General features: G+C 36.2%; 1 protein-coding gene across 1 annotated transcript in view; it reads left to right on the top strand.

Moving 5' to 3' along the window:
- Positions 1 to 12809, top strand: part of TRPC6 (transient receptor potential cation channel subfamily C member 6) — a 242530-nt gene that overhangs the window by 158224 nt on the left and 71497 nt on the right. The window contains exon 3 of the mRNA XM_037841196.1: positions 12519 to 12704. Within this exon, the coding sequence (XP_037697124.1) occupies positions 12519 to 12704 (186 nt within the window). The remainder of the gene's footprint in view (positions 1 to 12518; positions 12705 to 12809) is intronic.

Raw genomic sequence — 12809 nt, 5'->3', positions numbered from 1 at the left:
TCTGTCTGCTTTTTGGGGATTCATAGCTTGCATTGAGCAGTCCACATTTGTTAATTAAAGCCCCATTTAGAGCCAGACTGAGGTATATTCACTTGTTCAGAGAGTGCTGCTTTCTGCCACAGTGAGGTTTTGTGGTTTAGGCTGCTGTGGGGGGAGGGGGTTCCAAGCTCAGGTCTGCAGTTTTTACTTACAGATTTTATGCTGCATTCCTCCCAATCCAGGTTGGTGTATGATGTGTGGACAGTCACAGTTGCCCCCCAGCAGTTATTCCAGGTTATTTACTAGTTGTTCCTCATTGTTTATTAGTTGTTCCAGGGGGACTAACTAACTTCTACTCCTCTCTATGCTGTCATCTTCTTCATCTCTCCCTCATTTTTGAAGGAAAGTTTTGCTGGATGTAGAATTTTGGGTTGACAGTTTTTCTCTTTCAGTATCTTAACTATAGCTTGGCACCTTCTCACCTCCATGGTTTCTGCGGAGAAATCCATACAGAGTCTTATCAAGCTTCCCTTATAGCTATGGTTGACTTTTATCTTGCTCCCTTCAGAATTCTTTGTCTTTGACATTGGACAGTCTGAACAGTAAGTGTCTTGAAGTAGGTCTATTTGAATCAATTCTGTTTGTGGTATGCTGAGCTTCTTGAATCTGTATTTTTATGCCTTCCATAAGAGTTGGGAAATTTTCAGTGATTATTTCCTCCATTATTTTTTCTGTCCCTTTTCCCTTCTCTTGTCCTTCTTCAACCCTTCTTACATGTATATTCATGTACTTCATGTTGTCATTCAGTTTTCCAAGGCCTGCTCATATTTTTCAATCTTTTCCTTATATGTTCTTTTGTGTGTATGATTTCAGATGTCCTGCCTTCTGGTTCACTGATCTTTTCTTCTGCCTCTTCAAATCTGCTGTTGTCTGCCTCCACTGTATTCTTCATCTCTTCTATTGTGCCTTTCATTCACATAAGTTCTGCCAGTTGTTTTTTCAAACTCACAAATTATTCTTTATGGTTACCTAGTGTCTTCTTTATATCCTTCATTTCTTGCCACATTTTCTTTCAGCTCATTGATTTAATTTATAAGATTTGTTTGAGCATTTTTAATTAGTTGTTTCAACTCCTGTATCTCAGTTGAAGTGTTAATTTGCTCCTTTGGCTTGTCTGTATCTTTGTGCTTCTTAGTATGATTCATGACTTTTTGCTTTCTAGGCATCTTATTTTCTTGATTAGTTTATTCTGGAGCTCATTTTCACTCTTTAACCTAGGGTTTTCTTGTTAGTTGGCTTTGTTCTCTATCTATTCTTTGGTGATCAGTTCAAATTATTCTGGACCTCTAGCATAACTTCTGTTTAATTCTGTAAAACCAGAATTTTTCAGCTCTTGTTTTTCTGGTTCTTGTCCTGTCTATATGTAGCCTTTTCATGAGGGGTCTCCCCAGATATGACCGACCAACAATCATATTTTCCCAGTCCATTCAGGCCCAGATCTCAGCAGGAGGGTGTAATTCATATCAAGTTTCCCTGAGAATGAGACCCAGAAGGTTGTCAGACCCTCCTGTGAAGCCTCTAGACTGTGCTTTTCCTATTCTGTCCAGCAGGTGGCACTTCTCAGCCCACACCTCCCTTCTGGCAGAAAGAGATGTGGTGCCTCTAATTCTCAGCAGACCCTTTCCCTGCCAGGTGTGTGGCTGACTCAAGCTGTTTCTGTTTTCCAGTCACTGTGGTCTGAGTTCTCTGAAGGAGGGCCACTATTTAACTGGGCCCCATCTCCCCTTCTCTTGGGGAAAATATGACCTTTAGGGAATTATCTCTCCCACTTGACTCATTGCTTTGTCTCTTAGACCTGTCTTAGCTCTATCCTTGCTAGGTTCAGCTGCCAGTTGAAAATATCTGAAGCTTTCTCTAATGAGATACTTAGAATAGGTTTTAAAAAGAAGAGAAGCAAAAATAATAATAATAATAATAAAGTAAGAAAAGGAAAACAAAAAGAAAAAGGAAAGCAAAAGACAAAAAAAATGGAATCCCTTTTCCAAGACTTGCCCCAGCCCACAAGTTTTGCCAATCCAGTGCCAGTATTGGTACCCAGCTCTCTGCACTGCCTCCTTCTTTAGGCACAGCCACTTTCCAGTACTCTGAGCTCAGCCAACTTCAAAAATCTCCACCTTTATTCCTTTTTTTTTAATTCATTTTATTTTTTTATGTCAGCCCTGCCTCCTCTGTGCCAGGATTAAAGCCACAGTTGTAGCTTTGCTGAGCTACTTTCCCTTGTTCCCAGTAGAGAATATTTAAAGACATGCCCTTTAGGGAATTATCTCCTTTACCAGACTAGTTAGTCTCAAGAGAACTTTAATTCTTCCATTGCCCAGGACAGTGCTGAAACCTGAGAGTTCTGGCAGCAATAATGGCCTATTGAAGAGTAAGTTAAAAAAGGGGGGGGAGGGGAGAAAAGAAAACCAAAACCCTTTTCAGATCTAGACCCCGGCTCCCAGGGTTTGCCAATCAAGAGCTGGAGTTGGTATCTGTTTCTATATGCTCCTTTGTCTTAGAGCCCAGCTCTTTTCAGAATTCAGAGTTCCTCCAACTCCAATAGTCTCTATTTTCTTGTTGTTGTTAGTCCTGCTTCCTCTCTGCTGGGGCAAAAATTCTCTGTGCTTAATCTTGATATATTTGTCTCAGAAATTTTATTCAGCAGTGCAAATTTGTTAATTAATTCTGCAATTGGAGCTTGCTTGAGCCACACTCCTTGCTGCCAGCCAAGACTGCTGCTTTTTCCCTCTGGGAGCCAGCTCCAAGACAGTCTGCTGTGCCAGCTGGGGAGGCTAGCCAGGGAAACTTATAGTTCTTCACTGTAATCTCAGCCATTCCACCCATTCCAGACTGGTATACAATGTGTGTCCAGTCATAGAAGTCCCTTAAGCAGTTGTTCCAGACAGTACCTGGATATTTACCAGCTGCCCTAGAGGAGTAACTAAATTCCCACCTCACCATGCCTCCATCTTGCCTTGCTACACACCTTGTAACTGTTTTTGACTTAAAGTCTATTTTATCTACTATTAATAAATCTACTTCAGCTCCCTTTTGCTTACTACTTGCATGGTTTTTTTCTCCCCATCTTTTCACTTTCAACCTACTCATGTCCTTGAATTTAAGATGAATCTCTTACAGACAGCATATATTAGGGTCTTACTTTAACATCCATTTACCAATCTCTGCCTTTTGACTTCTGCCATTTTGCTATTTAGCCTTTGGAAGTCTTACATTTTTTGTTCCTCAATTCTTCCATTAATACTGAATTTCATATTTATTTTATTTTTTTTAATTACAACATACTGAATCCCTTCTCATTTCTATCTGGATATATTTTCCATTATTTTCCTTGTGGTTACCATGGTGTCAAAATTTTACATCCTAAATATATAACAATCATATTTGATTTGATACCAACTTGACTTCAATAGTGTATATATACATTATACGTATAATTCCTTCATCCTCCTACCTTTCTTTGAACTTGTTACAAATTTTGTCTTTGTACACTGTATGTCCAAAACCATAGATTTATCATTACATTTTAGCACCTGTTGGAAGTAGGAAGTGGAGTTACCTACCAAAAATACAATACTATAGAATTGGCATTTATAATTATCCAAATGGTTACCTTTACTGAAGATATTTATTTCTTTATGCTGTGTTGAATCAATGTCTATGTCCTTTCATTTTAGGCTGAAGAACTCCCTTTAACATTTCTTATAGTGTAGGTCTAGTGATGATGAACTCCCTCAGTTTTTGTTTATCTGGGAGTGTCCTTATCTTTCCCACAGATTTGAAAGAAAGTCTTTCTGGATTTAAAGTTTTGGTTGGTGATTGTTTTCCTTCAGCATTTCAAGTATTTCAACCCATTTCTTCTTGCCGTCTTGACCCTATGGTTTCTATGACAAATTGGCACTTAATGTACTGGGACTCCCTTGTATGTAACACATTGCTTTTCTCTTGAAGCTTGCAGAACTCTTTCTATGTCATTTGCATTTGATGGTTTGATTGGTATGTGATAGGTCATATTTTTCTTCAGGTTTATCCTATATGGTGTTCTCTGGGCTTCTTGGTTGTACATATTCATATCTTTTGCTAAGTTTGGGAAGTTTTCTGTCACTATTTCTTTGAATATTCCTTCTGCCCCTTTCTCTCTTTCTTCTCCTTCTGAGATTCCCATATGTATATTGGTATGCTTGATGGTGTCCTGGAAGTCTCTTAGGCTATTTTTGCTGTTAACGATTCTTTTTTTCTTTCTGCTCCTCAACCTCATTTCATTTGTCTTGTCTTTGAGTTCACTGATTGTTTCTTTTGCTAGCTCCAATCTGCTTTTGAATCCTACCTGGGAATTTTTTCGTTTCAGTTACTATGGTCTTCAACACCAGCAATTCTGTTTGGTTCCTTTTTAAAATTTCTCTCTCTTTAATGAGATTCTCATGTTGCTAAGTCATTGTTTTCCTCATATCCTTTGGTTCTTTTTCTGTATTTTCTTTCACTTCCTTCAGCATATTGAAATTTAAAAAAAAATATTTGTCTGGTATGTCTAGTCTTTCTTCTTTGCTAATGTTTTCTGCATTGCTCTCCTCTTCCTTTGGATGGGTCATCATTTCCTGTTTCTTTGTTAGTCTTTTGCTCTTTCATTGCACATTGTACATTTTAGTACCTAAAATGCTAGCTCAGGGATTTATTCCCTGAAATGTCTGAGTGTGTAACCAGCTGGTAACATGACAGAGATTTTGTTGAGTGTCAGCCCTCCTATCAGTAAATTCTCCCCAAGGCAATTACAAAGTGCAGGATCCTCTCTGTCTTTTCTGGGCCTGTGTCTTGTCTTGACCTTGTGCTTGCTAGTGGACTTAAGATTTCCCCCATTTATAGGAGTTTGATTGCCCCCTAAACTTCCCAGGAGATAGATCTTCCTCCCTGGTGTTCCTCTGCTGGACTTAGTGCAGGTATGACTTTGCCCCAGGCCATATTCCTCAGTTGCTTTTAAAAATTTTTTCCTGGAGGGCAAATTCTAGGAGGGGCTATCGAGAGGAGTTACCCAGTGTTTTTTTTCCAGCAGGAACAAGGCCCAGAACCCACAGAGAGAACAGGCAGTTCCAAAATGCCTTCGAGAAGGTTAAGTTATGGGCTGGGAAGGTCACCTGGAGCTTCTCTCATGGTTCCTAAAAGCTGTACTTTTTTTTTCTTTATTAGAGAAGTTATGGGTTTACAGAGCAATCATTCATGAGATACATACATATATATACGTATGTGTATGTCTGTGTATTTATATATATAATATATATGAAACACATGTCACTCTATTAACACCTTCCATTGGTGTTGTTTATATGCTACCATTGAGGAAAGCACATATTTATAATTTAAATTTATATAATTTATAATTTTACTGTTTGATTTACTGTTGGTATAGTGTAGTTTCATGGGTTTTAAAAATTTATTTTTAAATTCTGTACCATATTTACAACCTACTATTTCCCCCTTTTAACCACATTCAATTATATATTTCAGGGCTGTTGATTATTTTCACAATGTTGCTATCATAACCACTATCCATTACTAAAACATATTCATAGTTCCAAATAGGACTTCTGTACATTTTCAATGTTAACTTCCCATTCCCTAACCCTACTCTGACCCCTAGTAACCTATATTCTATATTTTGACTCTATGAGTTGCTTCTTCCAATTATTTCAAATAAATGAGATAGTTCAGTATTTATCCTTTTGTGTGAGGCTTATTTCACTCAACTTGATGTCTTTAAGGTTCATCCATGTTGTTGCATGTTCTGAAGCATTCATTCCTTTTTATGGATGAATAATATTATATTGTATGTATACATCACATTTCACTTTTCCATTCATTAGTTGATGGATATTTGTGTAGTTTCCATCTTTTGGCCATTGTGAATAATGCTTCTGTGAACATAGGTATGCAAATCTATGATCAATCCCCTGCTTTCAGTTCTTTTGGGAGTAAACCTAGTAGTGGTACTGTTGGGTCATATGGCAATTCTATCCTTAACTTTCTGAGAAACTGCCAAACTTGTCCACAGCAGCTGCTATGGAATTTTGGCATTTAACTTTGCCACCAACAATGTATGAGTATTCCTATTTCTCTGCATCTTCTCCAAACCTTAAAATTTTCTGTTTTTTTAATAGTAACTATTCTCATGGGTATAAAATGATATTTTATTGTGGTTTTGATTTGCATTTACCTGATGGTTAATGATGTTGAGCAACCTTCCATGTGTTTTTGGTTACATGTATACCTTCTCCGGAAATCTTTTGCTCACTTAAATGAGGTTGTCTTTTTGTTGTTAAGTTGAAGGATTTATATATATATATATATACTGAATATTAAACCTTTATCAGATATGTGGTTTCCAAATATTTTCTCCTATTATGTAGGCTGTCTTTATATTTTCGTGTTGAAGTTTTTTGAGGTACAAAAGTTTTTAATTTTGATGAGGTCTATTTTTCTCTTGTCTCTTGTGCTTTGGGTGTAAAGTCAAAGAAACCATAGCCTACCACAATGTCCTGAAGATGCTGCCTTTTGTTTTCTTCTAGGAGTTGAATAGTTCTGGCTCTTATATTTAGGTCTTTGATCCATTTTGAATTGATTTTGTATATGGTATGAGTTGGGGTCCTCCGTCCTTCTTTTGCAAAAGGAGGTTCAGTTTTCCCAGCAACATTTGTTGAAGGGACTGTTCTTTCCCAATTGAATGGATGTTGTCCCCTTATCAAATATCAATTGGCCATAAATGTGATGGTTGATTTCAGAGTTCTCAATTAAATTCCATTGTCCCACATGTCTGTCCTTGTGCCTGTCCATGCTGTTTTCATTACTGTGGCTTTGTAATAAGACTAAAGATTGGGAAATATGAGTCTTACAACTTCATTCTTCTTTTTCAAGATGGCTTTTGTTATTCAGAGCCAGTTACCCTTTGATATAAATTTGATGATTAGCTTTCCCATTTCTGCAAAGAAGGTTGTTGGAATTTTGATAGGGATTACATTGAATATATAAATTGCTTTGTTTAGGATTGACATCTTAACAATATTTAGCCTTCCAATCCATGATCAGGGATTATACTTACATTTATTTTGATCTTCTTTGATTTCTTTAAGCAATGTTCTGTAGTTTTCTGTGTACAAGTCATTTAGTTGCTATTATAAATGGAATTTTTCTAAATTTCTTCTTCCCATTGTTCATTGCTTCTGTACAGAAACACTACTGATTTTGTTGCTCTTGTACCCCACCACTCTGCTGAAATCATTTATTAGCACTAGGAGATTTGTTGTGAATTTTTCAGGACTTTCTGTATATGGGTCCATATACAGTTTTACTTCTCCCTTTTCAATTTAGATGGCTTTTTATTTATTTTCTTGCCTAATAGCTCTGGCAAGAACTTCCAGTACAATGTTGAATAACAGTAGTGACAGTAGGTATCCTTGTCTTGTTCCTCATCTTAGAGAAAGCTTTCAGTCTTTCACTAGTAAGTATGATGTTAGCTGTGGGCTTTTCCTATGTGCCCTTTATCATGTTGAGGAAATTTCCTTCTATTCCTAGTTTTCTAATATTTCTTTCAAGAAAGTGTGCTGTATTTAGTCAAATGCCTTTTCTGTATCAATTGAAAGAATCTAGTGTGTGCTTTTTTCTTCACTCTGTTAATGAGATATATTATATTCATTGATTTTTTTCTTATGTTGAACCGTCCTTGCAAAGCAGGAATAAATCCCACTTGATCACAGTGTTTAATTCTTTTAATGTGCTGTTGGATTTGGTTTGGTAATATTTTAGTGAGGATTTGTCATCTATATTCATAAGAGATACTGGGCAGGAACTTTTTTTTCTTGTATCTTAATCTGGCTTTGGAATGAGGGTTATCTTGGACTCATAGAATGAATTGGGGAATATCCCTCTTTTTCAATTTTTGGAAGAGTTTCAGCAGAATTGGAGTTAATTCTTCTTGGAATATTTGGTCAAATTCTTCTGTGAACCTGTCTGGTCTGGGCTTTGTTGGGAGGTTTTTGATGATTGAGTCAATCTCTTTGTAATTGGTTTGCTGAGATCTTCTATTTCTTCTTGAGTCAGTGTATGTAGTGTGTGTGTTTCTAATAATTTTTCCTTGTCTTCTAGGTTATCTTATTTGTTGGTGCACAGTTGTTCACAGTATCCTCTTATAGTCTATTTTATTTCAGCAGGGTTGGTAGTAATGTCCACTTTTCATTTCTGATGTTTGTTACCTGCAGCATCTCTCATTAGTCTTGCTAAAGGTTTGTCAATTTTACTGATCTTTTCAAAGAACCAATTGTTCATTTTGTTGATTTCATTTTTTTATTGTCTTTCATTTATCTTTGCTCCAATCCTTTATTTCCTTCCTTCTGCTCTTTTGGGTTTAGTTTGCTCTTCTTTTCTAGGTCTTCCAGCTTTGAGGTTAGGTCTCTGATTTGAAATATTGCTTTTTTTTTTTAATGTAAGCATTTAGTTATAAATTTCTCTCTCAGTGCTACCTTGACTGTATCTCTTGAGTTTCAGTAAGTTGTATTTTCATTTTCTTTCATCTCAATATATTTCCTAATTTTCTTTGTGATTTTCTCTTTAACCAATTGGTTGTTTAAGAGTATACTGTTTATAGCTACATTTTTGTGAATTTTCCAATTTTCCCTCTTTTATTGGTTTCTAATTCATTTTATTATGCTCAGAAAAGATATATTATATGATTTCAATATTTTTGAATTTTTTGAGGCTTGTTAGAGACCTAACATGTGGTCTATCCTGGAGAATAATCCATGTGCCCTTGAGAAGAATATATATTCTGTTTGTGGTGGGTGAAGTTTTTGATATATGTCTGTTAGGTCTAGTTAGTTTAGTCTATCATTCAAGTCTTGTATTTCTTTATAGATCTTCTTACTAGATGTTATATCTATTACTGAAAGTGGTGTTTTAAAAACTTCTTACTATTAATGTATAACCATCAAGTTTTCCTTTCAAAACTTTCAGTATTTGCTTCATATATTTTGGGTCTCTGTTAGTTGCATATATATTTATAATTGCTATATCTTCATGTTCAATTGATCCCTGTATCAGTATATAATGACCTTCTTTGTCCCTTATAACAGTTTTTAAATTAAAGTCTATTTAATCTTCTATTAGTGTAGCTACTGAAGCACTCTTTTGATTACTACTTGCATGGTATATTTTTCCATCCTCTCACTTTCAACATACTTGTCTCTGAAATAAAGTGAGTCTCTTAGAGACAGCATATAGTTGGATCATGTTTTTTATTCATTCTTCCAATCTCTTCCTTTTGACTGAAGAGTGTAATCCACTTAAAGTCACTACTGATAATTCAGGACTTTCTTCTGCCATTATCAGTGTAAGTCTTAACTTTTTTTGTCCTTCATTTCTTCTGTTAATGCTTATTTTCATATTTATTTGATTTTTTTTTTTTGTATTACAACATACTGAGTCACTTCTCATTTCTCTCTGGATGTATTTTCCATATATTTTCCTTATGATTACCATGGGGTTAAAATTTAGTATCCTAAATATATGACAATCATATTTAGTTTTATACCAACTTGACTTCAATTGCCTACACATATATTTTCCCATACCAAAGCTGTGCTTTCTTGTCATTCCTAGCAGTGCAGCTCTTCAGCTACTCTCATCAGCTCTGAGGAAGCAAACCACCTTTAAGTCTCTGCTACCACCTTTATTTAGGGCAGGTTGGGACAATATCTACCCTCATAGTCAGACCCTCAGAGATTGAAAGTAGCTAATCAAAAACCATAATCAGTGTTTGGCCCATGCCTCCCCCAGAACTTGGGGAAGTGGATTATGTCATTTTCTGGTACCAGCAACCTACCCCAGGGGCTGGACCCCACTGCAACATGCCACAAGAATGGGGGCTGGGCAACAGTTACCTCTGCATGGAGAGACCAATTTACTGGTATTAATTGTAACTTACCAGTCTCTTCCTTCCATTCTTCCCTGGATGCTATACAGTGTTCTTCTGGATTCCTGGAGTTTTGAAATAGTTGATCTGGACAGTTCTTCCTGTTTAAAAGTTGTTCTGGTGGAGGGACTGAATCCTGGAGCTTTGTACTCCACTGTCATCCCAGAATCCTCCCAAAATTTCATTTTAAGTGGTTTTATGTGTCAATTTGAGAGAACTTGAGTTATGAAAAATGTTGTAAATGGATTCCCAAGATGAAACAAAAGTACATTTCTAAAAGCAAAGCCTTATTCTTTATTTTTTCAAATACTGTTTGCTTTTGCTTGGGAAGATATCTTGAGCATTAGCAGTGAACTGGAATGCTTTTTAAGGTAAGGTAGTAAATAGAACAAAGCTCATGCACTTTACTCTTTCAGTCCATGTGGCTTCTACCAAAAAAATTTTGCCCCACACTTGAAGGTTCCTATTGTCTCTTTAAATATATAGTTTCACATAAGCCTTCTTAGAATTCTAAAGAGCATCAATTTTTGTCTGTTATTTGTTGCCTTTAAAAGGACAAACAGGACTTCTAGAATTGAGCGCTAAATACAAGAGGAACCAGGTGCATTAAACCTTCTCCATGGTATCCTAAGAATGTCAAGAAATGGCATGTTTTCAGATCTTGTCTTTGATGATTAAAAAATAATTATACTTTTTTGAATGCTTGGCACCAAATACTTTGGATGCATGCTCTTTCTAATGCTTATTTAATCTCATGAGCCTCAGTTTTCTCATATGTAAAATGGAAGTAACATTAGCACCTATCTCATAGAGTGGTTTTAACTTATTTAAGGTCACATAAGTTTAGTAAGTGGAAGAGCTAGAATTTGATTACAGGTATACCTGGTCCTAAAAGCCCAAGCTCCTAACCACTATAGTTTATTTCCTAATGGACAACATATATACCTCCACATCTAAAAGTTGGTCCTCATGACACTATTTTATGAAAGAGGCAAAGCTATTTCCTTGTGACCCTGCTTACACAATGTGACCACATACCTGTATAGAAGTAGTTTGAGCCATTTGCAGATCAGTCATAATTTACTAATATCAATTTGCTTCTATGGGACCTGTGTAGGCCTGCAGTTAGCACAGCATAACCTGCTTAGTAGTTACTAACTATACTGAATGTTTGCTTGACATGATTTGCTGAGAGAAGACCAAGTAGGTGTTTTTTACATACCCAGTATGAAGCTGGGCTCCATTTGGAATTCCCCCAAATATTACCTTATTGACTGATATCAAGAGCCACACATCTTCTCTTGATTATTCTGAGGGATTTTTTTTCACTCTTGAACACATTGGTGTCTTCAGAACCAGGGAGGCAACTAACTTTGAATCTGCAGAGCTGGATTTAAGAGCAAACTCTTATCACTGAAGCTGAGTGACTTGAGGGAGCTTAGTTTTCTCATGTGCAAGATGAGGAGAATGTTTTCCCTGCTTGCCTCCCAGTTGTTTCAAAGATCACAATAAAAAAGCATTCTACAAGGAAGAGATAAACATGCCATAATTCTTAGAGGCAAAGGGTTTGGGGCCAGAGTTAGGTTTAAAGCTTGATTTTGACACGTAATGGCTATGTGATTTGGGACATATTACTTTACTTAACTGAGCAAGATTATTGTAGAAATTAAATGAGATAATATAAATCACTGTAACATGATGAACTCTTGTTAATTGCTTTTCTTGGGTTGTAAATGGTCTCATTGCAGGGTAAGAGAATTAAGAGGAAGAAAATATTGGAAAGACTTGAATGAAAATGTGAATTGATGACATAAATATGGGTGGCATAAGATTTTGGTATCTGAACATGACTTGCACTCACTAAATCTTCCCCAACATAATGTTAGGTCATCAGTGATAAACTAAAATAATGAAAGCATTTTCATTAAATTTTCCTTTCTCTAAAAAGCATCTCAGTTTGCAGACTTTATATCTCAATTTTGTCTTTTGACCCTGTGTTTGGCACATCAAGTTCCTCAGTAACCATTTGTGAAATAGATGAGTGCTGTGTGTTTGCTCATCTCTGGCATGTCTCCAAACATTCTGTTTCTCAAGTTTACCAAGCACCTACAAAGTCTTCTGGAGATCTATCAAATGTATTTTATGCTCCCAGCTGATGAAGTTTGAACATAAAATGATATGTATGCAAAGTACTATGATCATGTTGTGGGAAAAGTTGATTATTTTGTATTTTCTCTTAAATCAACAGGTGAATTTGACACAGCTACACTGCTTTTTGATAACCTAGATTATGATTTTGGTAAATTTCCTTTCTTAGGGCCCAGAAAACGTCTTTATGGTGCTATTCCATACTTCAGAGACCACTCAGAACAGTAATTGAAAGATGTTAAAAGAACTATAAAACTAAAAGTACACTTTTTCTTTTGAAGTTCACAAACCTTCAAGTCACTGCAAAATTCTGCATAGCAGAGTAAAATTCACTACTGCAGCATTATTTTGTTATTTTCTGTTTTGCTTTGTTTCCCCCTAGAATGACTACAAAAAACTGTCGATGCAATGTAAAGATTTTGTCGTTGGACTCCTTGATCTGTGCAGAAATACCGAAGAAGTAGAGGCCGTTCTGAATGGAGATGTCGAAATGTGCCATGATGGCGGAGATCACGGTCGTCCAAATCTCAGCCGTTTAAAACTTGCCATTAAATATGAAGTTAAAAAAGTGAGTTCAGGCATGAAGCCAGTTTGCATTATCTTGATTTTTACTGGGGCAAAATAAGGATGTGTTGGCATGGTTAGATAGAGCTGGGCTTTTCTAATGAACAGT

This window comes from Choloepus didactylus, chromosome 6, assembly GCF_015220235.1.
Source record: "Choloepus didactylus isolate mChoDid1 chromosome 6, mChoDid1.pri, whole genome shotgun sequence".
NCBI classification, from domain to species: Eukaryota; Metazoa; Chordata; class Mammalia; order Pilosa; family Megalonychidae; genus Choloepus; species Choloepus didactylus.
The sequence above is the reverse complement of the archived record's forward strand: the minus strand, read 5'-3'. Positions and strand labels throughout refer to the sequence as shown.